The 27,446-nt window shown below is 36.9% G+C and overlaps 1 protein-coding gene across 4 annotated transcripts in view; it reads right to left on the reverse strand.

Annotated features, from left to right (window-relative positions):
* LOC143723419 (SWI/SNF-related matrix-associated actin-dependent regulator of chromatin subfamily A-like protein 1) overlaps positions 1-27,446 on the reverse strand; it is a 30,581-nt gene that overhangs the window by 1,257 nt on the left and 1,878 nt on the right. For 3 of the 4 annotated variants that reach the window (XR_013197106.1, XM_077215826.1, XM_077215825.1), the window contains 16 exons: positions 26,849-27,131; positions 25,720-25,770; positions 25,034-25,294; positions 24,192-24,242; positions 23,517-23,700; positions 22,851-23,001; positions 21,585-21,746; positions 17,850-17,915; positions 11,049-11,189; positions 8,130-8,348; positions 7,575-7,645; positions 6,393-6,495; positions 4,890-5,072; positions 3,352-3,452; positions 329-425; positions 46-128 (listed from right to left, as the gene is read on the reverse strand). Coding sequence is in view for 2 of the 4 variants with exons in the window: in XM_077215826.1 (XP_077071941.1) it covers positions 46-128; positions 329-425; positions 3,352-3,452; positions 4,890-5,072; positions 6,393-6,495; positions 7,575-7,645; positions 8,130-8,348; positions 11,049-11,189; positions 17,850-17,915; positions 21,585-21,746; positions 22,851-23,001; positions 23,517-23,700; positions 24,192-24,242; positions 25,034-25,294; positions 25,720-25,770; positions 26,849-27,131 (2,207 nt within the window). In the remaining 2 variants the exon portion in view is untranslated. The remainder of the gene's footprint in view (positions 1-45; positions 129-328; positions 426-3,351; positions 3,453-4,889; positions 5,073-6,392; positions 6,496-7,574; positions 7,646-8,129; positions 8,349-11,048; positions 11,190-17,849; positions 17,916-21,584; positions 21,747-22,850; positions 23,002-23,516; positions 23,701-24,191; positions 24,243-25,033; positions 25,295-25,719; positions 25,771-26,848; positions 27,132-27,446) is intronic. The other variant, XR_013197107.1, reaches the window with a different exon arrangement.

A 27,446-nucleotide genomic window follows, 5' to 3' on the forward strand; every position in this document is an offset into this window, starting at 1 on the left:
ACCCAAATATTTAGTTTAATTTCATGTAATAATTAGCCTTCTTACTGATCTTGATCGACCAAAGCAAGCATCTCCTCCTCATCAAAGGACCTCTGAAACATCTCAGTGATGGTCAGCTGCTCAGGGTCCTGACACACAGCAAGAGGATTGAAAACAAAGGACATATTTCTACACACGTTTCATAATTATTGCAATTCGCAATAACTATTAGTTACTTTGATTTTTATAAAAGCTAAAGCTTTCTACAGTAAGTTAAATGAAAATGGTGCAATGAAAATCAAATTTATCTTTTCATTGACGGTCAAATGCTGAAAGTTTGGATACTAACCTTGCTGTGGAAGCTGGCAGATTCTGCGTTCTCTGAAATGTTGGACTCAGACAAGCCGACCTGCTCCAAAACACTCATTTTGCTCTGAATCATGGGCCTGAGAAACACAAGCAAACGGTATAAAAACAGCAGAGAACAGCAATGATGAGGCCTATCAGTGAGAAACTACTGAAATTAACAATACATTGCAGAAACAAAACTTTAAACAGTGAATTTGAAAAAAAGTATTACATTTATGAAATGAATACATGTATAATTACAAGTATAACTATAATGTCTAACTATGTATAACTAAGTGTAACTGTATTCCAGATAAAATTATTTGAATCTAAATTTAAGATTGTAGTAAAAATTTAAAATGAACCACTGAGGACACAAAGTGTGGTTTAAAATGGTGAAAAAAATGAAAAGGTGGCCAGTTCCAGCATCTAATATGTACAGTAGTGGGCAAAAGTGATGTCCGGACTAGGAAAATTGACATCTTCACCCTTTATTCAAATATTATTCAAAATCTTTTAAAGATGTTGTAAGCATATAGTGCAGTTGAGCTTGGAGTCGATTGTTTCATTAGTAATAATAACACAAAGAAACGTGCCAAATTGTGCTGGCATCATTTTTATCCAGGCTGTCGTACAAAGAAATTATGAATTATGAACAAGAAAGAACCATCTAAATATTAATGACTGATTATGTTGTAGTCAATGTATGCTGCTTTTTTTGCATAGTCAAATAAACCCTTTAGCTGTAGTTTGCCTTTTTTTGCCAAATAATTTTGTTAATACTGTAGGAATTGAGGGCGAACGACACACAAATGATTCTTCCAGGTGATTCGTTCAAACATAATGCCACACAAAACTCAACATTCCAGAACCGTAAAGATCCCGGCTCCAGCTAGTCTACAAAACGACTTTATGGCCCCGCAAGCTTCAAAGAGATGAGCCTAAATAGAGGAAGAACTGGTCAAAGTTAGATAGTTTGGAAAAGACTGATTGGTTAAGTGATGGCACGGCTCAGAACCCACCAAGATAATGGCAGAGGTTGTTTGATCCCAAGACAAAGGAATTAAAATAGACCACCTCCTTCTTAAGGACCCCTGAACGACACCAGGGATGAAATCTCTTAAAACCACAGAGACTGAGACTTTACATTTAAAAATACATAAAATCATCCCAAAACAATTATTGACGGACTTCTAATCAAACATTGTTCAACTACATTGCAACTACAACCTCTGTATGCGTTTATTATGCTTAGATCACATACAAGTCATATAATTGTTATAACTATTTGATGCATGAATGAAAGTGTGTCTTGATTCCTATCAATACGATCATATGTTCTTAATTCAGAAGATGGCTTGATTGAAATCTGTGTAAAATGTTTTGTGTTCTTATAATAGGAATAATGTCTAAACTGTTCCCTCCGAACTCTCTGCTAGAGCCGGAGAGTAAAGGGATCACAGATAACGCATGATTTACGATGAGAGGTGAAGAGAACGCCATCTCCCAAATAAAGACAGTGCCTAATTGGTCAGAACTCATCTAAGAGGTTGGACAAACCATTGAGTTTAAAATCTTAGGACCCGAAAAATCCAGTAGAGTTTTTTATTGGAGTTTTTTTTAAATTGGGTTGAGGTTTGGTTTGTGAATTTGTTCGCTAGAGCAGATTTACAGAAGTCATGGAGAAGCCATGACGAACCGGACAGACGAGTAACCATGTAGACCAGCAGATAAAAGAACCCAAACAAGATCAGAAGAACATGGGTTAAACAGCTTCATTCAAGCCATCTAACAACTATCGTCTCACTTTCCTTTCTTTTTCTTAGTTTTCTTTTATTTTCCGTTGAGAGTCTCGGTTCTAAGTTAAGTTTTGCTGCAAAGTTTCGTTTAAACGATTCGACTGCAAAGCCCGCTTTCCAACTTCAAAGACTTTCATCCATCGCCAACACACCACGTGATTGGCCGCCCAGAGACATCTATTCAGGCACGAGGACCCGCCAGTCAACGAACCCGGGAAACACCCTTTTACGCCGACAAAAGGAGTCCCAAAGAAACTCAAAGACAAACACAAGTATACCTCCAGACTCTTAACTGAACTGGTGCACTGAGATAAACGTGAATAACCCGCTTAAGAAACGATAGACGGGTTGAATTAATGATTGATGGTTCGTTCAGGTCATGTCTTATAAGTGCATATAGAAACTTAGGATTTCACTATCTCACTCTTGAACTCATTTTCTTTCCTCACTCTTTCTTTCTGCAACTCGTATGAATGTGTGTGTGTGTGCGTGGGTTTGTGTTAGATATTAGTTTTATGTTTTATAATAATCAATAAAGTCTTGTTTATATTTTAAAGATAATTGTCTTGTGTTATGTGCTTACAGATTTAATGTCTTAAACTGCTGAACTAAGTTACCTTGCTAATAAATAGTGTTTCACTATAGTTTGGATATTTATATCCGTTTTAGAGGTGATAGTTATCGCCCGTTCAAATGAACGCTGGACGAGTCATTTGTGAGCCGTTTAAGTGATTCTTTTAAGATTCCCTATAAATTAATTAATAATTCCTTCTGAGCTAAATTGACCTGTCTGACCCAGACACGTTACTTATTTCCTTACAATACCTTAACCAAGTGTTTTGTTCTTCCCTCATGTATAAAGTATTTAAAAATATATAAAATATTTTCCTCATATTTTGAAGGTTTTATTGAACTTGTAAGTCCATTAAAAACAAATATCCCCTCTGGACATTATTTTTGGACACTACTGTATATTTATATATACTCTTAAGGATTATGTATGTGTATATATATATATATATATATATATATATATATATATAGATTGTGTGTGTGTATATATATATATATATCACAATAATAATTTTTCAGAAACTTGCATCAAACCAACAAAACCAATCAATTGATTCATTCTCTCCCGACAACTGATCCAGTTCTGAAGGTTTTTTTGTTTAAATGTCCTGATATTTGTAGGGGAAAAGAGGAATAAAGGATCTGCCCTCACCAAAGGTAATCGTCCGCAGTGCCTTTAGCAACCAGGTAATGAATGTCCACATTACTGGTCTGTCCAATCCTGTGCACCCGGTCCTCAGCCTGAATCAGGACCTGAAAGAAACACACTTTTATTAGTCTGGCAGCACTCTCAATATCAATTACATTCATTAAGCCATTTTTTTCATTCGACTGGCTTTCTGAACCCAGATGAGAGCTTGTTCCAGACTAAATTACTCTGCTGATTCATGGAAATGCTTTTCAACTCGAGACGTGGCTTTTATCTGAGTCTGGCCGTCTAACCGTTTCTATAGGGACAGGAAGTCAGATCTGCATCACCTGAGAATCAGGGCTAAAAACTAAATTCTTGACATTAAAAGATAGTTTTATCAAATCAAAATAAAGACAGCAAGTAAATTAAACAAAAAAAATGAGCCAAAAGACAAAGTCTAACATTTAAAATTGAGGTCTTGTATAATAGTTAATCCAGGGCTCCCAAATCTCATGACTTGAAGTTGTGGTTACTGAAAAACTCAATTTTCACCTTCAATTTTAATAGTTTTCAAAAGTTGCATTCACAAATTGCAATTTCCAGCCAATGTGATATTTTATATCTCCGCATAACTTTTCCAGGCCTGAAGCCACAGTTTTGAAGGATTCGTTCACTTCAGAATTAAAATGCCTTGATAATTTACTCTCCCCCACGTCATCAAAGATACTCATATTTTTGTTTCTTCAGTCGAAAAGAAATTAAGTTTTCTTTGGAAAACATTCCAGGATTTTCTCCATATAGTGACTTCAACGGTTTCAACAGGTTGAAGGTCCAAATGTGAGTTTCAGTGCAGCTTCAAAGTCTCGACACGATCCAGCCGAGGAATAAGAGTCGCATCTAGACAAACCAGCGGACATTTTATAAATAAATAAATAAAAATGTATAAACTTTTAAAACCACAAATGCTCGTCTTGCACTAGCTCTGTGATGAGCCACTCATTGCATCATCACGTTGAAAGGTCACTCGAAAAGAAAGTACCGACCCGGTGTTTACAACGCAAATGTGCAAAGACGAAGTCAAACGGCATTTACAAAAAAAAAAAAGGTCAAACGACGATATCGGACGAGTTTTTCGCCCTACTCTACATTTCTGAACAGGAACTCGCGTGACCTTTCAACGTGATTACATAATGAGTGGCTCGTCACAGCTAGTGCAAGACGAGCATTTGTGGTTTAAAAGTTTATAAATGTTTATTTATTTATAAAATGTCCGCTGGTTTGTCTAGATGCGACTCTTATTCCTCGGCTGGATCGTGTCGAGACTTTGAAGCTGCACTGAAACTCACATTTGGACCTTCAACCCGTTGAAACTGTTGAAGTCACTATATGGATAAAATTCTCAAAAACCTTAATTTCTTTTCGACTGAATAAAGAAAGTCACGAATATCATGGATGATGTGTAGGAGAGTAAATTATCAGGAAATGTTAATTCTGAAGTGAACTAATACTTTAAGTTTCCCTGATGAGTGTGTGAACCCTGTAAAGTGTTGGTGTCTCACTCCCGGGTTCCAGAAGAGTTCAGCGAAAACCACGAGGTCGGCCGAGTGCAGCGTGAGCCCCATGTTGGCGGCCGTGATGGACAGAACCGCCACGCAGCTCTTCTGTGAAGACTGGAATCTGTTACACAACTGCTGTCGGTCCGCTGACGCCGTCGATCCGTCGATACGAATGTAATTGATTCCCTGCACACAAACACAACACATGTCAACACAGTACTAGTCCTCATATACAGTCAAACCAAAAACTATTCAGACACCAGATATCATTTTTGGTATTTTTTCACTAGTGGGTGCAGGACACTATAGTTCATTTATGTCAGTGAGGAGAGCAAAATAAAGTAAACTGTGAATTATTATACCCAAAAATCCTTCATACAGTGACTACCAGTAAAAATTTATAATACATTTGGGACCAAATATTATTCAGACACTTTGAGCTGATCATGTTTCACTGAAGTGTTTTTTCTTTAATTGCTAATGGACCTTTTTACAGCACAGACTGAACAACATGAAGCATTGCTTGGTGATTGGTTGAGCTAAATTGGTATTATCTAATTGTGTAGTTAAATTTAACAGCTGACAGATATTCATCATAATTCATGTGTGAGACAGTCTAAAAGAAGGATGACAAAACCAGTGAAATATCAACTGATTTAATAACTCTGAGTTCCTGTCATATTTTATTACCATTTTCTAAGCTATAGCGCATAAACTGTGATAATGTGAGGAATGTTGAAGGTGTCTGAATATAATTTTGGTTTGACTGTACATTCAACTAAACCATTACATACAAACCAGGCCGACACAAAATCAGAATTTACTCTATACCTTGTATGAACGTTTATTAACTATTTTGGTTATTGATGCTCTGATATAGAAATCCCTGTCAATACTAATTATCTGCTAATTATTTTCACATTATGGCTGATATCTGATCAATTTAATAAACAATACTAAAAAACACTATAGACTAGAAATAAAGAAATCATACCATAAATACTGTACACTACTGGCCAAAAGTTTGTTATAATTATGATTTTTGAACGTCTCTTGTGTTCAATAAGGGTGCATTCCTGTGATCAAAAATACAGTAAAACAGTGAAATATTATTACAATTACAATAGCTGTTTTCTATGTGATTATGAGATTTAAAGCTGAATTTTCAGCATCATTACTTTAGTCTTCAGTGTCACATGATCCTTCAGATATTATTCTAAAATGCATCACTCCAATAATGTATAGCATGATGATGGAGAACTATTCCTACTATAGAAAAACAAATTATTTATTATTACAAATATTATTTCAGCTAATTTGAGTACAGTACAAGTCTTATACTCTCAGCTCCATTATAAGTATTTTACCAAATTTGAATTAATAAAAAAAAAAAATGTAATTAATGTCTGCAGATTTCATATGGGCTTCTGTCAGCTGATGGCAAATGTTTAAGAAAGTGGGATTTTTTTGCTTTTTTTTGTGGGGAAAAAATAAATTTGGACAGACCTTCTCACCGAGTTCTTTGGTTATACTATCCAGCACCAGTTTGTGATGAGCAAACACCAGAAACTTCTCTCGCCCGCACTCCAGCGTGTCTGAGATGTACTCCCTGGGGAAGGCATTAAAACACTATTATTTTAGTATCTTTGATATAAATATATTCTGTTTTCACTTTCAATTTAGTAATTTTATTTTAGTTATTTTGTCTATATAATTTTTTTTAAATTAACTAAATAAAAAATAATTAAAACGTATTAAAATGTACTTATTTATTTTAGTACTTTATGTTGAACTAAACGAAAATAAGAAATGTTGCCTTGGCAAGTACGGTAGCTGAAATATATTTTATTTTATTTGTTAACGTTTATTTTGTCCAAATTAACAAAAACAATTTGTATGGTTTAAGGGTATGTTTACACAACAACGATGTACTAAAAAAGGAAAAGTTTTCCCATTACTTTTCTCACATACAGACGACATTGTTGGCCCCCGTTCACACTGATCTGCGAAAGCCATTAAAATAGCTGTAGTATACTGCCAGGCCAGTAGATGGCGATGTCACTTTGTAAAGAAAAACTATGCGGCTATAGATTGAACCTGTAATATGCATGCACATGATGTCACTGTTTTCACAAATTCGAGTTTTTGTAGTTTACGGAGACGATAACATTATCGTTTTCAGAAACTTGCACTTTGACACTTGCTTTCAAAAGTTTGCGTTCTCAGGCGCACAAAACGGCGTTGTCGTGTAAATGAACGGCCAAATGCATAAAAAGTTTTTAGTTGTAGTGTAAACGGCCCCTTGGTTTTAGTTGATAACAACCCTAGAATAATCATATGCTTTAGTAAACACACTATACTGTATATAAACCATAAGTCATGTAAGGTCGTGTATTAGTCAATTTGATAAAATCAGTGTGCTTGAAGCTGTACACTGCACGATTTTACCAGTTAAGTATGGCAACAGCAACATTATAAAAACATCAGTTTTTGATATTAATCAGAAAAATACTATGCATCTATTAATAAAAGTCTGCTTATGGTTAATTAATATAGAATGTGTATTTTTACAATGGCTTAATTTTATGCGTCTAACTATTTGAATGTACATTAATCTTTAAATAACAATAAAGCATGCTTCTCTATAAAGGACCTGTATGAAGCTGAACTCGTAACAGTCAAACGTACATGATGGCTCTGATCTTGGCCGCTGCTGTGTGGTTGAAGAAAACCAGGAGTGCTTCCTTTTCCTGTGACTTCTGCACATGAACACAGAAAAGCTCATCAGAGACAGTAACACAAATCCTGCCATTATTCATTCACTTTCATGTCGTTCCAAACCAATATGCTGAACAGAAAAGAAGAATTTCTGAAGAAAATAATGACAGAATTTCCTCAGAATATGACTTATTTTTTTCTGTAAGTCTGGAGCCCTTTTCTGGAATATTTTAAGGAGACAATTACATCTTAATTTTTTTCTTCAATTCCTATTTTATGTATTTATTTGTGTGTGTGTGTGTGTGTGTGTGTGTGTATATAATACTTGCCTGCTGTTTTCATTTTTTCTGAATCTGAATTAATGTATGGTTGTATTTTATATATATGTGTATGCATCTATATTATTTATACTATATTACTACATTTATGTTATTGTCACTTTCTGTCTGACCTAAGATGAACCAAATAAAAAGCAAAAAAAAGAATATGACTTATTTTCAGAGGTGTATAGTGGTTTGCGCTCACGTTGTGGTATCCTCTGGCGAGCTGTTTGGCAGCGGCGTTGAGAGCAGCTTTGGTGCGTGAGTTGATGCCGTCTGTGGTGACTGTGACCACCTTACGCTGTTTGGCAGGGAGCTGAGAGAGCACCTCTGATTTGAGCCGTCGGAGCATCAGAGACTCCTCCAGAAGAAGCTTGAGTTCACTCAGATGAGACGAGCCGGAGTAATCCCAACCCCACGGGAGCTGCAGTCAGAGATACGCCTTCACTATACACCCTTTCCACACTGGTGATCGCTTTTCCCAATAGAACTTAAAGGTGCAATGTGTAATATTTCTAAGGATCTATTGACAGAAATGCAATATAAGATCCATAACTATGTTTTCAGTGGTGTATAAAGACCTTGCATAATGAACCGTTATGTTTTTATTACCTTAGAATGAGCAGTTTCTGTCTACACACACCGCGGGTTCCCTTACATTGAAATGCGCCAACATGTTTCTACGGTGGCCTTAAACGAACAAACGCGTTTCGTTACTATGTTGCTCTTCGTGACAGTAAGCAAGCTTAGTTCAGCGAATGAAACACTGACACGATGAACAAGTAACAATAATATTTGCAATAACATAGTTTTACTGAATAATTAAGTAAATATTATTTCTTAATTTATCCTTGTAGAGAAACCTCATTGCTGAACTGCTACTCTCTGCTGTCTCAGACGATGACATATTTTCCTGTCGGCCACCGTAACTTTTGTTGGTTGCAATTCATAACCTCCCCACTAGATGCTGCTAAAAATCACACACTGCACCTTTAAATCAGGGCAGTGCCATATTTACATTTTGGCGGGAATGAAAACGAGGCAGTGAGGGAGAGAATTATAGTGTGTCCAATGGATTGAACAACATACTGATTGCTCAACTTTCAGGAGACAAAAACTCCATAAAACAGGTTTGAAAGTTGTGAAAATTACGTGATCTATGACCTTTATATAGTGCATGTCAATGTAAAGACTACAAGGGATATGACAGCGCGCTTTTTAGACACGGCATGATTTGGACAGCTAAAAATATTTTTTTTCTGATAAAAACTGCGAATTAAAATGCGATTTAAAAAAATTCATGTTTGCTGTGCTTGTTTGTAGGGCTGCACAATTTGGCATAAGTTCTGTTATTATATATCAATACGGATATAAAATAATAATTATTTGGTCACACTTTAGTTTAGGGTCCAATTCTCATTATTAACTAACTATTAACTTTTGCCTCAATAAATTCCAAATTTCTGCTTATTATAAGGTAGGTGTTAAAGTTTAGATATTGGGTTGATAAAGGGATGTAGAATATGGTCATGCATTAATATGTGCTTTTTAAGTACAAATAAACATCCAATATCCTACTAATATGCAAGATAATAGGCAACAAGTTAATAGTGAGAATTGGACCCTAAACTAGAGTGTGATACGAATTATTTTTATAAAATCAAATCAATTTTTATTACTACTAAAGAAACATCTGATAAAAATAAGAAATATAACTCTTGTAATATTTCACTGTAAAATCGAGTATTTAACAAAAATAATATAATAATAATTGTTTTATTTTCCACTACAACTATAAAATTACACTACTAATATTTATGGCTCTCTTAATTTCATCATTTTCAAATGCTGAAGACAACGTGAAATCAAAATTGACAATATTTAATGGAATATTGCAGTATTTCTTATAAATGATTTATCAATAAACTTTAATTTAAATTCAATTTATTTCATTATCTTTAAATCCATAAAGTTTATCCAAACTTTTTTGGCCATGTTCCCCTTTAAACCTTTAAAAAACAAACAAACAAACAAATAAATAAAACGGAAAGATTTTTTTAATTGAAAAACGTGCAATGAAAAACACCTGCAATAGTTTCACTATGTAATGTTATTGATATAACAGTAAGAGAGAATAATAAATCAGAACTTAATTTTAATTTAAATAAAAAAAACATTAAATACATGCGTAAATATGAATTAAATGATGCGCTTTCACAATAGCAGCATGTGATTCGATCCACTGAATATGGAGAGCAACCTTTACGTTGGGCTTGTTACAAGTCGACGGTCTGAAGAAGAACCATTCAGTGTAATATGTTCGATGCTGCTTTATAAAGGCAGAGCAGAGCGCTAACCGCTAGTCACACACTTGAAAGGCTGTTTTTCCACCCCCTTTTTTCAGCTGATCTTTTGCCCCACACTTTGGGAACCACTGCCTTAACTGCAGCCTTTGTGATTTGAGAATCGCTTTAAGCCATATCACATTTTTGTTAATTTCGATTCATTGTGCAGCCCTACACTGTACTTCTACAGTGCTAAGCATAAGTGAACACACCCATGCTAAAGTTGACTAAAAAGAGGAATAAAAATCATCTTTTGGAAATTGATCTTAATGCCTTAATTTAAAAAATGAGGAAAAATCCAACCTTTAAGGACACCAATTTTCTTTGTGAATGAATAATGTATCGTAAATAAATAACTGTTCTTCCTTAGGTATCTCTAGGTATGGTGAAGGGAATGTGATGATGTGGGATATTTTTAATCCCAAAGGCCAAGGAAACTTTATCAGGATGCATATTATCGTGGATCCATGAAATAACTGGCCTTTAAAAATAAAAATCTGCTGTCTCTATGGGAATTTAACATAGGGGTGTCCTGACTTATGCACCCTGTATTTTAAGGAAGAACATTTATTTATTTATGATACATTATTCATACACTAAGAAAATTGGTGTCCTTAAAGGTTGGATTTTTCCTCATTTTTTAAATTAAGGCATTAAGATCAATTTCCAAAAGATGATTTTTTTATTCCTCTTTTTAGTCAACTTTAGCATGGGTGTGTTCACTTATGCTAAGCACTAAGGTATGAACCAAGAACACACCTGTATAGAGATGGACGCACCTGTTTAGCATCACAGTAACGTGTGCCGAAGTCATGGAAGCGTGGAAACAGGGAAGGCCTGACAGCCAGGATCTGAGTGTAGAGCTCAGCCGGCCTGGACATGGCAGGCGTTCCCGACAGCAGGATCACTCTCTTAGCGGCCTGTTTCATTAGAAGCATCACAGACAAGTTTTCATCATTGCATTATTATCAAAAATTATAATTTGTTGGCAGTTTTTTATTTTTTGCAGATATGTGATTGATGCAGGGTTCCAGACTGCGACCAAATTGGTCGCATATGCGACCATTTTTTGAGAAAGTGCGAGTTAAAATGTTATGTGGTCGCATTTGTGCGAGTGGACGCTTGAGCAACAGAACGCCGTTGTATCAGCTGCTGCAGTCCGTAACAGTGTTGGGAGTAACGCGTTACAAAAGTAATGCATTACAGTAACATTTTACGTTTTGCTGTAACGCAGTAGTGTAAGGCATTACTAATACATTTTCAGTAATATTTTACTCGGTACATGTTCAGTATGCTTGCGTTACAACAGACTTTTATTTTTAATTGTAAAACAACCCCCCCCAAAAAAAAACAGCAAGACCACGAGACATTAACGAATGAAAAATGCAAGTAGGCTAAGTTACCTGTTCGTGGTCAGTCAATAGCCGCGAGTGGTGTCCAAGTCTGTAAATAAAGACTAAATGGCAGCGTCTGATATATTTGTATAGCGATTTATTTTTTACAGGAGTGCTGTGAGGTATGATTTCGGCCTCTGTGCTCGCGCTGGCCAGTGGAAAAGCAGCTAATGGTGAAGATGGCATGAAGAAGACTACATTCGCGAGATGGACGTATGAGCATTAGGCAATTCGTTCTGTGTTTTCTTTCTAAACAGTTAGGCTATATTTATGTTGTATTTTTCATGTTTTCATCACGCAATCATGTTTTTGATGCGGTGGTGACGCGTTCATGTAAGGGCGGCGGCGCTGCCGATAAAGGTCTAAAAGCTGTCACAAAGAACTGGCAAAAGCAATGATTATGAATATGTCAAATATAGCAAGGAGACATTTTAATTGTTTATTAATAAAGTCAAGATGAAGTTGACGATGCTGACTCGCGATCTTCGCAGTAGGCTAGTGAATGCACCAGAGAGAAATGCACATTTCATTTCATAAGCAGAGAGCAGTCTGTTTTCTTTCGTTTTGAATTGTTCTGTTTACAAGTAGACATTTCAATATAGATATATTTTTCAGGTCCGTGAATAGGCTACCTTATACACTGAGTTTCGGTTCATTTATGAGACGCGCTCCAGTTCCGGAGCCGGCACCTCCGTGTCATGATTATAATTGTCTGCTATATTTAGCCTGTTTCTTATTTATTAAATCCATGCAATTGGTTGATGAAACATTGATTAAAATTAAGATACAATTAATACAAAACGAAATTCACTTTAAAGAAAGGCTTTGTGTGTGTAAGGTCTCTGTGAAAGTTTTAAAGCAGTCTTTTAGTGCCGCTTCATAGCGGTCGCGTCCATAAGGGAGAACTGTCACGTCTGTAACATTGTTTTTTCCTCATAAATGAGAACACGAAAAATAAAATAAAATGAATATTTTATGTTCTGTGGAGAGCCAACCCTTCTTCATCTGATTTGCGCAGTGTAATTCACAGAATTACAACAAAAAAATTTGTTGCCTCCTAAAAGTTAAAGATTTTTTTTTGTCACGCATGACTGTCTATTTCCCTAATATTAAATATAAAACGCATGTGTAGACTGATATTTTTCTAATGTCTGGACTCCTTTCTGGGAGGAGCCTATGGATAAACAGACGTTTCAATATTTTGGTATTAATGCATTTTCTGAGAATTTATATTTCAAGTTTTGACTGCAAATGTCATGTCCATAACGCTGGAATTCCCAAATTTTAAATAATTTATCCTCAACTAGTTTTGTGGTGTAGGTCTACATATTTTATAATGTTAGGTTAACTTCAAATAATACAAATAGTAATTTAAAGATGTGGTAGCATTGGATCTGGACGGTATGGATAACGCTGGGAGTTGGAAGGGGTGTGTCGCGATTCTGCAGGTTCGTGGATCTGAGTGTCGCGATTTCGGTTTCATATCGCATATCGTTACAGCCCTAGTCATTTTAGAATGTTAAGTTCTACTTCTGTATAGTTATTTTGGTGAAAGTAACTCAAAAGTAATACAGGAGTAATGTAACGCATTACAATTCTGAGACAGTAATATTGTAGGGTAATGAATTACTTTTAAATAACAGTAACAAGTAATATATAATGTATTACAGTTTGGAAGTAACTTGCACAACACTGGTCCGTAACTTATGTTCAAAATGAGAGAGTAGGCTACATCATGAATGCATTTTCCAAACCGTGTTTTTGACTTATTCTGAATCACTACGGTACGCCTATAATAAGTGTTTATATTCGGACTATTTTATCCCGGGGTCGTCTCGGCTGCGGAGTAGCCCAGTGCCTGTGTGACTCGCCACAGACATTAACGGAGAGAAGTTCCGTCTACAATGTTCTCCCGCAAGACACCTGGGGCCTCATGTATCAACACTGCGTACGCACAAAAACACGGCGTACGTCAGCTTTCACGTTCACGGCCAGATGTACTAACAGTGAAATTAACGCGAGAATGTGCGTTCCTCCACGCCGATCTCATGTCTGGCGTACGTACATTTCTCATAGTTTTTGTCCGTTGGCGACTCATAGAGGCAATAAAGTGAAGTGGCAAACATTACACTACGAATTGTTCTATCGCACCACCAGCTGTCAGATATTGCTTATAATTTGTAATTGATCAATTATTTGACATATTATTGTCACACAAGTCTTATTAAAATATTTTATTAATTATGCAATTAAGTAAGAACATATATAAAGCATGTGCAAATTGATACAACCCGTCTAACAATGGCAGCGTTGGCTTTATTAGAGGACATTTTCAATGGACGAATACGGAGAGAACGAGTTTTTAGGGACCACAATGATTTTCTGGCCCACGATGATGACTGGCTTATCAGCCGTTTCAGATTTCCACGGCCTATACTCTTGGAACTCTGCGCTGAGTTGGGTCCGAATTTGGAAAGAGAGACAGTGAGGAGCCACGCATTGCCCGTTCCTTTACAGGTGCTTACTACACTTGGTTTCCTGGCAACTGGTTCTTTCCAAAGAGAACTGGCAGACCGCTCAGGAATAAGCCAGTCGTGTTTGAGCCGTGCAATGCCAGCTGTATGGGACGGGATCATCCGCTTGTCTACCAGGTATATAACGTTCCCATACGATGCAGGTGACCAGCCAAACATTAAAGCGCAATTTGCTGCGATAGCCGGTTTTCCTAATGTAATCGGAGCGATCGACTGCACACATATTGCTATAAAGGCGCCATCTGAAGAAGAATTTGTATATGTGAATCGGAAACATTTTCATTCAATAAATGTGCAGATTATATGTGATGCACAAATGCGCCTAACAAATATTGTGGCAAGGTGGCCTGGGGCAACCCATGATTCATATATCCTTACAAATAGCATGGTTGGGATGAGACTCCAAGCTGGCAGGGTGCGCGATGGGTGGCTACTTGGTAAGTTATGCATTTAAATGTATGGTTCTATCTAAAAGTTTAATTTTTGTGTGTTATTATTCAACTGCCCATCAGGAGACAGTGGTTATCCACTAAAGACGTGGCTGTTAACCCCCCTCACCAACCCACAAACTGACCGAGAGCGCAGATACAATGATGCCCATTCTCGCACTCGGTCAGTTGTGGAGCGGGCGATTGGGCAGCTGAAATGTCGGTGGCGCTGCCTTGACAGGACCGGGGGGATGCTGTTATACCGCCCTGACAAGGTTTGCCACATCATACTGGCCTGTGGAGTGCTGCACAATGTCGCGCACAGGCATGGCATACCCCTTGGTGAGGTGGCAGCACTGCCAGATGACTCTGACCCAGGACCAGTATATGTGCAGCACAATCAACAAGCCATTCAGGCCCGTCAACGTGTAATTGCGACAATATAAATGGTACTCAGACACAAAGTTCATTTTTTCACCAATTCCTTTAATGAATGGCTTATTTCTGTGAGTGCGTCAGTGACATTTTTCAGGTGACTGTTAATTTCTCCAATGGCCCTAACAATTTGCTGTTGTGACTCCAGAACAGCATGCGTCAAGACGCGGCCAGATGGACGGGCTTCAGCACTGGGGGGAGCATTAGAGACACCGGAGACGCTGGACTGAATGGGCTCTGGCGGTGCAGACTCTGGTGGTGCGGACTCTGAGTGCGTGCCAGAGGACGTTCCTGCTGTTGTTCCTGCGGTTCCTAAGTCCAAATAAACACAGCCACATGTTAACAGTAATTTGAATCGGTTCCTTATTAATGGGTACACGCATTTGCAATAAAAGCAGTGGATACGAAAAATCTCTGGTGTACTTTTTGCTACATTGCATGCATTTTAAAATTAAAATGGTGGCTGGTAGGCTATATGTATCAAAGTTAAGGAAATACATTTTACATTAGTTACCTTGCTGGCAGTCCTGCAGTATATCCGAGTCTCCCACATCAACGGATACGATTCCAGAGATTAACGTGTCTCCTACAATAGAGGCAACTCTCTGATCAAAGGGTGAAAGTTCATCGGCCCCTGTACCACCGCCTGTTCTGCCCACACTGTGGCGGTGCGCAGCAGTTCTCCGCTTAACTTCCACCTTTATGTCAGACCATTTCTTCTTCAGCTCATTTACGGTGCGACTCTCAGATCCCACCGCGTTGACGGCATCAGACAAACTCTCCCACTCTTTTTTCTTTCTTTTGTTATTCATTCCAGAGGACAAAGTTCCAAATAAAATATTTTTTCTTGTTTCTACCTCTAATAGTAGGACCTCTAATTCATTTTCAGTGAAATTTCGTTTCTTGCTTGCTTTAGCCATGTTCTTGCAGGTTTCTTTTTCCAAATTGGACTAATTACCATATTTAAATGATTTAATTGAGGGAGGAGACTGGGTGGGGCGTTGTGCTCGTGCATGTGCGCTCAATTTTACGTTAATTGGGATGTACAAAGAGAATATGCGTGGGAACCTTCGTACGCAGAGATTCATACATCTGTTTTTTTTTGTGCGTACGCACATTTACAGCTTTGTCCGTACGCGATGTTTTAGTATGAATTCAACGCAAGTCTTTGTACATGAGGCCCCTGCAGTTTATTTATTGACGAACGTAGACGTCACGCGCATTGCACACTGATGGTGAAACGCGCCAATTACGAATTCACGAATTAAGGCATATAAAAATGAAAAAATGGTCTCATGAAACACAGAGCCCCTTCCTCCTACGTCTTTTCAGCGGTTATATTTTCCTCTGTCGAGCGATTACTCTCATGATCGCTCGACAGAGGAAAAGGAGATTATTATAAAATGCAGAAGGTAAGGAGTGTGAGATTTCTGCTTTTTGTTACAACTATAAACTTTGATAACGAAAAATCTGTATCAGTTTATTATAATACTCTAATCTTTAAAAATGTAATGCATACATTTGAATGTTTAATGATTTTTAAAAGATAGAAAGATGATAATAGACAGATAGACAGATAGATAGATAGATAGATAGATAGATAAAATATGATTCAAATGTAAATAGATAGATTGTATATAATTTAAATGTAAAATGCTTAAAATTACAGATTAAAATTACTGTCCAAAAATCCATGAAAATCCTGAAATTTGGCAATGATAATTAATATATTACAGGTATTTCTGCTGCAACCCAGAAAGCCTTTGCTAGCCTTGGTCCATTAAAACCACTATTCATCAGCATGCATTGATTAATCCCATGGCATGTAGCAAAAAAAAAAAAAAAGGTGCGACCAAATCATATGCTGCTGCGACCAACTGAGAAAGTTGGTAGCACCAGTGCAACCAGTGGAAAAGTTAGTCTGGAGCCCTGTGATGTATAAATTAATCCATGACCTTGTGCCACCACATTTTACACAATGTGTGACTTCCTGTAAGGATAATTCTAGGGAAACCAGGGAATCCGTTAGAGGAGACTGTAAATTTAAAGAAACGGTCTTTGGACAACAGCTTTTTCATTTAGAGCAGCAGAAAGATGAAATTCAGTGCCTGTTCATATTAGAAAGTGTACATCTTTTGGTATTTTTAAAACGGCACTTAAATTATGGCTTAAAAAAAATCAATCATGTTATCATTCATTTGGATTTTTTTTTTTTTGTGATTTGATATTGAATGTTGTAATTTGTTATATTGTGATGTGATATTATTATTATTTTCTTATTTTTCCTGGATTGTAATGGAGTGCTGTAATTTTATGAAACAACATCCTGCCCAGGGACCACAGATGCAAATTAGCTATGTAGCTAACTCTGGCACAACATCTGTTGTGCATGGTCACTGTTAAATAAATAAATTAACTTAACTAAACTAAACTAAACTAAACTAAACCACCTCTATTTTACTGTAAAATAACAAAAAGAGTATTTAATATTATTATTAACAACAATACTAATAATAATAATAATAATTCTAACTGTATATTACAGACAAAAGTCAAATTAACATACTAATATTAATGGCTGTCTTAATTTCTTGCCTTAGGCTTTTATGGTTCTCTGGGCAACATTTTGGCTAGGTAGGCATTTACATTTGGTTTTGAGACACATCCAGTGTCTGTGAACTCTAGACAAGACTTAAAACTTTAATAGCACAGGGCAGGATCAACCAAACCGCAGTGTTTTAAAGTTCACCTCTATGAATGATGTCTAAGATAAGCCTGAAGCAGCAAACCTTGAGCAGAGGAAGAGCCGCCCGACAGCGAGCAGTTTTCATGTTCTTCAGGAAGTGAGACTCATCCTGTACACAAACAAACAAACAAACAAACAAAGAGAAAACAGGAAGAATTCAGATCCCATCCTGCTACTGGATCCACCTAGGATGAGCTCAAAAGAGCTTTTAAAAGTCTTTATATGTGAAGGATATAGGGATGCTGAGTAAGTGGCTACTAGAAAGAATACTACGTTTTTAAAAACTTTTTGAAAAAAACTCGCGCTCACTAAAACTGCATTTATTTGATCAAAAATATGGTACAAATTGCAGAGCCCTGCACATGACATGCGGAAAAAAGTAAATATACTTTGATATGGCCACGATTTACTTCATATTTCTGTTGAAATTTTAATACATTTAAATATTTTAGTATTCTCTGCTGAATAGTAAGTTCAATACAACAGCATTTATTTATTTTCTTTTGTATTTATTCAACACTCAAAATACCTTTGGTGTCACTTTTGATTAATTAATGCATCATGGCTGAACAAAAGTATTCATTTAAAAAAAAAAAAATTCTTCCTGACCTTTTTGAACGGTGGTGTAAACAGACAGTTAAACATCAGGACCTTTTCTGATTATTGCGGCCCTAAAATGACTGAATTTCGTGATTATGTAACTAAAGTCAGAGACAGTAGAAGCACAACTATCAGTAAAATAATTTCTTCCATAATAACTGAATATGCAGTGAGTATTCAAATGTTATCCAAAACTATTTTCTTCAGGCATTTACAAATGAAGTGAGGAAAATTGGGTTGATATGAGAGTTTTGTTAATAATACATCTGAGAGTTGCATGACACGAACTGCATTAGTAAAAGCGGGCATACACTGCGAATTTCATCCGATTTTGAGCCGAATTCAGACTCGTGCGACTCTTTTTCGGGTCGGGCCGATTTTCAGCTTTGTCGTGCGTCGTTTGTCGTGGAGTGTTCGTGCAGTATACAAGGGGAAACGAGAGGCGATTAACCTCTCCCGATCGGCAATTGGATGGTCGGATGAATTTCTGGCATGTCAGAAATTTTGCTCACTCCTCGTGACTATATCGCACAGTTGAAGCAGAGCTACGAACCAATTGCCCTAAACTCAGTGTTTTTTCCCTCACTGCGCCTGCGCGAAAACAATCTGCAGAAAGAAAAAAAAAGGAAAAGAGGGAACTCTTTAAGTTCTGTAGTTCAAACTAGCTACAAATTACTGTTGCTTACCTCCAGTTTTCCCAGTTATTACCCACGTCTTCCAAGCCACCTGCGATGTAACACCATGCACCTTTTATTAATTTGTTAAACAATGTTTTTGAAATAAACCTGTTTTTAATTTTCATTTATGACTAATTATTGCAGTGTTCGGACATATTATAGACTGTTAATATAATTATATGCCTATAATTCATTGTAATCGACCTAAATGTTTTAGACAATTTTCAATGAGGAACCTCGTCCAAACGAGGCTCGACGTTTGGACCGTATAGTGTGAGCACATAAATCCCGAGCTTTGGCTTTACATCGCATGCGATTAACTCGTTCAGTGTGAGTAGGTACATTGCTGAAATCGCACAGACATCGCACAGTGTATGCCCGACTTTACTCAAACCTGGACTCTCATAAGCTATGTTTCAATCCAAAGTTGAGAATTAAACTTATGTGCAAAATTGGAATATGGCATAAAAAATTTACGAATAGGCTAAGGCACCGCTTCATCCAGTGAGCCGAAGAGAACAAAATCATCACTTCCTGATAAACTGGTGCTAAATATCACTAAGAATAATGGAAGTTGCTGCAGTAGGAGAAGCCACTGTATATCATAATTTCATATATAATAAATCTCCTCAGAGCACGCAGACGAAATACAATAAAGTTCTCTTGCTTTCGGAGGTTGATGCCTGGTGTTTGGGAAACCAGTCGTGTAAGTGACAGTTCTGGCAGGTAATTACACTGAACCACTTTGACGTTGAGCAAAACAACATTTCAGATGCTGTGCAATGACATCGATCCGCTGGTTGGTCCAGTTATGCTGTCACATCGCAAAGTCACATGTCTTTTTTGATGCGCATCAGGTAATTGATTCAGTAAATGTGTTTCCATCGGTTTATATGCATATTTTTTTTTATTCTTATTTCTTATTGGCCAGCAGCCATATCACCCTGTAGCCCAAGAATGGTTGTCCACTGAAGCGAAGCAGGGCTGAGCCTGGTTAGTACCTGGATGGGAGACTCCCATAGACAGTAAAATAAATGGACACAGCGACCCCCTTGATTTCAACGGAGAAAACTGAAGCCCATTATAAGCAATCACTTCCTGATGGCTGAGCGACTGCGCAGGCTCAAACTGAGCGTGACGACAGTCTGACAGTTGTAACTCTTCTAGTCGCTGTGCCAAGACAAATCTGAATCACTTAATTCCTCAAAAACTTTGTTGAAATATTTTGTCCTGTTGCTTTTATGGACTCTCTATCTATGGGCTTCTCCCTTGACTTCATGCCTCTATGTCCCCCCGATTGCCTCACAGACAGTAAAAGATTGCCTGCGAGCTTCTCCTCCTGTCTATACGGTAATGTCTCTATTGCTCCTATTTTTACAAAAATGGCTTCTACGGGGCCATAACGTAAGATACAAAGTAATGGAGCCTTTTATACATTGTCGTGTTTCTTTAGAAATAAATAATGGACAAATGAAGTCTTTGCACTTATTTGTTATTCGCTGTCAAAGTGACGCCAAAATGAATGGGAGTCAATGGAATGCTAACAGCAGGTGATGGTCTGCTACAATGGCGGCTCCCGCGAGGCTTCAGTTTCCGGCTGATGGATTACACCCTTGGAGACTCCTGAAAAAACCAGGTTGCTGCTGGAAGAATTGGTAGTGAGGCCAGCAGGGGGCGCTCACCCTGTGGTCTGTGTGGGTCCTAACGCCCCAATATAGTATATAGTGATGGGGACACTATACTGTCAAAGAGCACCGTCTTTCGGATGAGACGTTAAACCGATGTCCTGACTCTCTGTGGTCACAAAATCCCAGGATGTCTTTCGAAACGAGTAGGGGTGTAACCCGCGGCATCCTGGCCAAATTTGCCCCTTGGCCTCTATCCATCATGGCTTCCTAATCATCCCCATATATACTGATTGGCTTCATCACTCTGTCTCCTCTCCACCAGTAAGCTGGTGTGTGGTGGGCGTTCTGGTGCAATATGGCTGCCGTCGCATCATCCAGATTGGTAGTGATTGAGGAGATCCCCAACTTCCATGTAAAGCGCTTTGAGTGCCGAGAAAAGCGCTATATAAATGTAATGAATTATTATTATTTTATTATTATTGGATAAACGTTTAACCGACTCAATTGAGTCTATATTTAAAGGGTTAGTTCACCCAAAAATGAAAATTCTGTCAGTAATTACTCTCCCTCATGTTGTTCAACCCCGTAAGACCTTCGTTCATCTTCAGATCACAAATTAAGATATTTTTGATTAAATCTGAGAGCTGGATCACTCCTCCATAGGCTTCTAAGGGATTGAAACTTGTTCCCCCGAAAAGTTATTAAAGACATCGTTAAAATAGTCCAAGTGACTACAGTGGCTCAATCTTAAGTTTATCAAGCGACGAGAATACTTTTTGAGCGCAAAAAAAATAAAAAAATAATGACTTTATTTCAACTATTCATTTCCTTCTCTGTGGGCCTCGAGTAAATGAGAGTGATCTCAGCTCTCACCATAATGATGACACTGAAAGGGCTGGACGGCTGCTGTTTGTCCATCTTGTTGAGCAGGTCGTAGCTGATGATGTTGATGAGACCGGAGCGCAGGCTGTCTCTGCCTGTAACCACCACATTAATGCTGTCGGCTCTCACGGAAGGCAGCCATCGGTGGAAAGCCTGAGGGAAAAGGGTGAGAAATCAGTGTCTTTGAGTGACTTTTTCTGCTATTTCAGCTATTTTAAAGAAGTTGATTCATGTGACTAAAAGCTTACAAAGGAACACTGCAAAATCTTCAGCATTTCCCTTCAAACTTTAAAATATACCATGACGAATCCCTGCTGGGGAAGAGGAGGATTTGTCCTTCCTCAAGGGTGCAGCGATGGAAAATATGAATTAATAAATCAGATTTCACATCAGGCATCCGCTTATAAAAAGATGACCTGACAGCTGGTGCTTTTCAAGAGTGTAGAAACACAGATGCCATTTATTATCCACAGAAAAATATATTTTTATATTTTGGTGTCTGCACTGCTGCTTCTTAAACTACCACTCAGAACTACTTTTTAATAAACACCCAATTATGAACAGTCAACTATTCTAATGTAGAAAACAAGTGTATTATGGTACTAACAGCATGGGAGTGATATACATTCTTACTTTTATTCTCTTAAATATTGAAATCCAAGAAAAGTATTATTTAATATAATGTATAAAGATTATTAGTGCTTAGGTAAACTTGACCACTGCATTTTTAAAAAATAAAATAAAATTGTGTCATCTTAAAGCACTCACCACTGCTTAAAAACCCATGAAAAATATGAAAAAGAATGTATCCGTCACGGGCAGTCACACAACTACTGTTTATTCTGAATCTCAGATGGAAATAGTTTTTTTAACCAGTATGATCTACTCTTTTGTTCAGCAATGATGCATTAAATTGATCAGAAGTTTCAGTGTCTACTTCAAATAAATTGTTCTTTTGAACTTTCTATTCATCAAAGAATCTTGAAACAAATGTATCAGTTTCCACAAAAATATGAAGCAGCACAACTGTTTTCAAAATTGATAATAATCAGTTTCTTGAGCAGCAAATCATCATATTATGACACTGAAGACTGGAGTAATGATGCTAAAAATGTATCTTTGATCACAGGAATAAATTACATTTTTAAATATATTCACAGTTCTTTTGAGTTGTAATAATATTGCACTGTTTTGAGCACTGGTATGACATGCACCCTCAAAAAAACATCCCTCTAGTCTAAAAGTAAGTGTGTGTACCTCAGCCCATGTGAAGCGCACTGAGGACGGGGCGACCACCAGCAGAGGCCACTCACTCCTGTAATACGCAGCGATGCAGATGGCCTGGACTGTTTTTCCCAGGCCCATGTCATCAGCCAGAAGCAAACGGCCCTGTCTGGACACTGCAAAGCTGAGACATTAGAAAACAATACATTACATTCATGCATTTGGCAGATGCTTTTATCCAAAGAGTCTTGCATTGCATTCCAGGTATACATTTATATCAGTTCATGCTATAATGAAGTTCATGCTAGTGCCATGCTCAACTGTTTTAGCTATAGAAAATGCACTGGTTACAATAAGGTTCACTAGTTAACATTAGTTAATGTATAAACTAACATGAACAATAGTACATTTGTTATAGTATTTATTCTATTGTTAGTTAATAAAAATACAGCTGTTCATTGTTGGTTCATGTTAGTTCACAGTGCATTAACTAATGTTAACAAATACAATCTTTGATTTTAATAACGTATTAGTAAATGTTGAAATTAATAACTAAGATTAATAAAGGCTGAAGAAGTATTATTCATTCTTAGTTCATGTTAACTAAGGTAGTTAACTAATGAACCTTATTTTAAAGTGTTACCAATGCACCAACTAACTTTCTATTTAACCAAATGATGTCTGGTAATGGAGACCTACTTGACTCCGTCTCTCTGGAAGGGCATGAGGCTGCGTGTGAGATGTTGATCTACGTGTGAGAGATCGGCCTCGGGAGGGACTGGAGCTCTGGACTCACTCTTCTCAAACTGAGAGCAGAAGGACTGGAGCACAGCGTGAGGTAAAGGCTCAATCTCCACCGCAGACAGCTCGTTCAGATCCGCCACTAGACACAAGACATCATCAGCAACTTCTGTACAAGTTACACTGGGTCAAAATTACATTTGCAAAAATTATAAATAGGTCGCATCAGTGCACAATTCACATTTTCTTATTACATTCATTTACATAAATGATGTAAAATACCAGTAAATAAAATAAAACATTTATAAACATAAATATACTATAATCATATTAATATTCAAACAAGTTCATATTACGGTATTCAAAAGAGAACAGGAAGGAAAAATATAAAGTATAAAACAACATATAAACCTGAATCTAGTGGCTATACAAATAAACTTGAGCTCATGTACCTCTCTCGTTTGGCATGCTTGATGTTAATTGCATTACGAAAGTCACAGCATGTTTTAGATGACAAAAAAATGTGACTTAAATTACGGAAAATATGGTACTCAAATTTAAGGCCAATACATAGACAGGTACATGAACAAAGAATTCATTTAAATCAAATGAACAAAATTTTAACCAACTCACTGAGCTGCCCGTAGTCCTCCAGAAGGAAAGTCCACTTTCTGGTCTTCATGTCTAATAATATTCAAACGAAGAATAAAATGATGACATGATACCTGTCAATGCCTTCTGGAACTTTCCACACTTCGGTGACCCATTATTATTTGTAAAGCAGTAGAGGCACAAATCCTACAATGTTTCTTGGAGTTTAAATATAAACATTTATAATATCGAATATAAATATTTATATTTTATATATTTTTTACATAATATTAAATATTAATAAATACATTTAAAATATATATTTTAATTATATTATTTTAACTATAATATTTAGTTTGTCGCTCATTTTGCATGCAACCTTGTTACAGCAAGATTTTTCTTTTATTATGCCTTAACATTGTGTCACCCAGGAAGTGACATCATTTGGAATAGTTCATCAAATTCAACCACTCAACCCCTGTATTTTAAAAAAACACATATCAAACAAACATGTCTTTAATTTATGGGAAATGTAAGTTTGTCAATAACAAAATTATTCCAGAAATGGATTAAAAATGATCTAGTCACTACTGAGTGGCAACTTAATTTAGGCTAAATCTGTAACCGTTTATTGCATACCTTTTAAATTGCATAAATTTCATTTTGATTTTTATTATAAAAAATCTTCTACCAGACTTACTTTTATAAAGATGCCTCATAAGGTTGCAAACCTTATAAAATTAAGAGAAAATAAAACTGCTTGACTTCGTCAATTAAACTTTCACTGAGCGTTTGTTGAAAAGGAAAATCTAATTTTGATCAGTTATCAACCCAATTCATGGAAAGTGACTTACTTTTTTTGGCAATACATTTATTTTTCTCACCATAACATTTGGACGGCATTTGCTTGAAGAATCCAATAACATCAGAATGGTATCCAATATCCACTTCCAGCCGAGTGCGAGACACTAAAACGCACTTCCCCTTTATCGTGGCTCCTGGTTTCTGCCAACCCTGACAGAGGCGCATCAGAGCTGCCAGAGCTGCCGCATCTTTAGGGCGACTGGTGGACGCTGAAATATTCAGCCCTTCCATCCCAGCCAGAGGTTTCAGAGAGACGGAGGGGAGACTCACTGCCTGCTCCACTGAAACACAAACCAAAACCATTACACCCTGTGTGACACCAAATAGACGGATTATAATTAGTGCTGTGCAACGATTAACCGCATCTAAAATAAAACTTTGTTTACATAATATATGAGTGTGTACTGTGTATAATTATTTTGCAATATGCATGTATATATTTAAGAAATATTTGCGTGTATATATATTTATGCAGAATTTATATTATATATATATATATATATATATATAAACAATTTTTCTTAAATATATACATGCATGTGTGTCTTTATATATACAAAATATTTATACACAGTACACACACATATATTATGTAAACACAAACTTTTATTTTGGATGCGATTAATTGTTGCCCAGCACTAATTTTAATAGATGTACAGGTAATAGATGTACTTAAATACGCCAAGTAATGCTCATGAACACGTACTCAGCATCTGGTAGTCCTCAAGGCTGAAGTTCCACATTTTTGTAGCAGGATCTGTGACAGCAGAGAAATGAAAAATGCATAAATATTATAGTCCATTAAGCAGTTTCCTTTAAGATTAATTAGCATACACTGCCGTTCAAAAGTTTTTGATCGGTACGATTTTTAATGTTTTTAAAATAAGTCTCTTCTGCACACCAAGGCTGCATTTATGTGATTAAAAATACAAAAAACAAAACAAAAAACAGTAATATTGAGAAATATTATGACAATTTAAAATAACTTGTTCATACTTTTAAGTTATTTTTAATATAACTTAATCCAGGATTAAGTTGTGGCTAAAGGCAAACCAAAACTGTAATTTTTAACTATTGTTATTTTTCTGGTTGTGTGAGTGAGTGAGTGAGTGAGAGAGAGTGTGTGTGTGTGTGTGTGTGTGTGTGTGTGTGTGTGTGTGTGTGTGTGTGTGTGTGTGTGTGTGTGTGTGTGTGTGTGTGTGTGTGTGTGTGTGGTTGTATGTGTGTGCGTGTGTGTGTGAGTGTGTGTTTGGTTGTATGTGTGTGTGTGTGTGTGTGTGTGAGTGTGTGTTTGGTTGTATGTGTGTGTGTGTGTGTGTGTGTGTGTGTGAGTGTGTGTTTGGTTGTATGTGTGTGTGTGTGTGTGTGAGTGTGTGTTTGTGTATGTGTATGTGTATGTGTATGTGTATGTGTATGTGTATGTGTGTGTGTGTGTGTGTGTGTGTGTGTGTGTGTGTGTGTGTGTGTGTGTGTGTGTGTGTGTGTGTGTGTGTGTTTGAAGAAATGTGAATGTTTTCTATTTGTAAGTATCTGCTTTATAATGTATTTAGAAATGCCCAACCAGGGACAGGACACAGGAGTTGAAAATTAGCATTAGCTATAAACTCTATATTCTGCGCATCAGTTACAGGCTTTGTATTGTAACTACGTTTGACTGTATGGTCCCTGTTAAATAAATAAACTAAACAAAAAAAATAAACTAAATACAGGAAAGTAGACTTATTTTAAAAACATTAAAAATCTTACAGATCAAAAACTTTTGAACAGCAGAGTACATATGCACGCTTTAAACTCTCTGTATATAGTGACAGCAGACGCACGTCGTCTGTACTCACCATAGTTCTTGGAAGGAATGCTTTTGAATACCGTGATGAGTTCTGCATGGTAGCCGATCTCCACTCGGAAACGGTTTTCTATGTGCGACACGCATCTCCCTTTCACGGACACCGTCGGCTTCTTTGCAGGGATATTTCCTCCTGCTTCAGGGAGTTTACATGATCGCTTTTCTCCTGTTGTCGGTTTGTCCGGCTGTCCATAAAAGCTACAAGTTGGAGAAGCAGTGTTGGAAGTTGGAGGTGTTGTCTTTGTACAGGGACCTTTAGAGTCTAAGAGCTGAGTCTGCAAAAATGAGCACAGAACTTAATCACACACACACACACACACACACACACACACACACACACACACACACACACACACACACACACACACACACACACACACATACACACACACACCCAAAACACACTTTTCTACCAAGTAATCGAGTATTATGTATACTTCATGTGTAAATGGCACCTTTAAATGAGTCTCTAAACCCCCCAAAACACTACCGTATTATACAAATAATTATGTTATGTATAATAATACCAGTTATAGGCACACAATTCAAACTTAAAATTACAAAATGTATATAGTTGAAAACAGATTATT

This window comes from Siphateles boraxobius, unplaced genomic scaffold, assembly GCF_051911475.1.
Source record: "Siphateles boraxobius isolate OS27281-9 unplaced genomic scaffold, OSU_SipBor_1 7, whole genome shotgun sequence".
In the NCBI taxonomy this organism is placed as follows: Eukaryota; Metazoa; Chordata; class Actinopteri; order Cypriniformes; family Leuciscidae; genus Siphateles; species Siphateles boraxobius.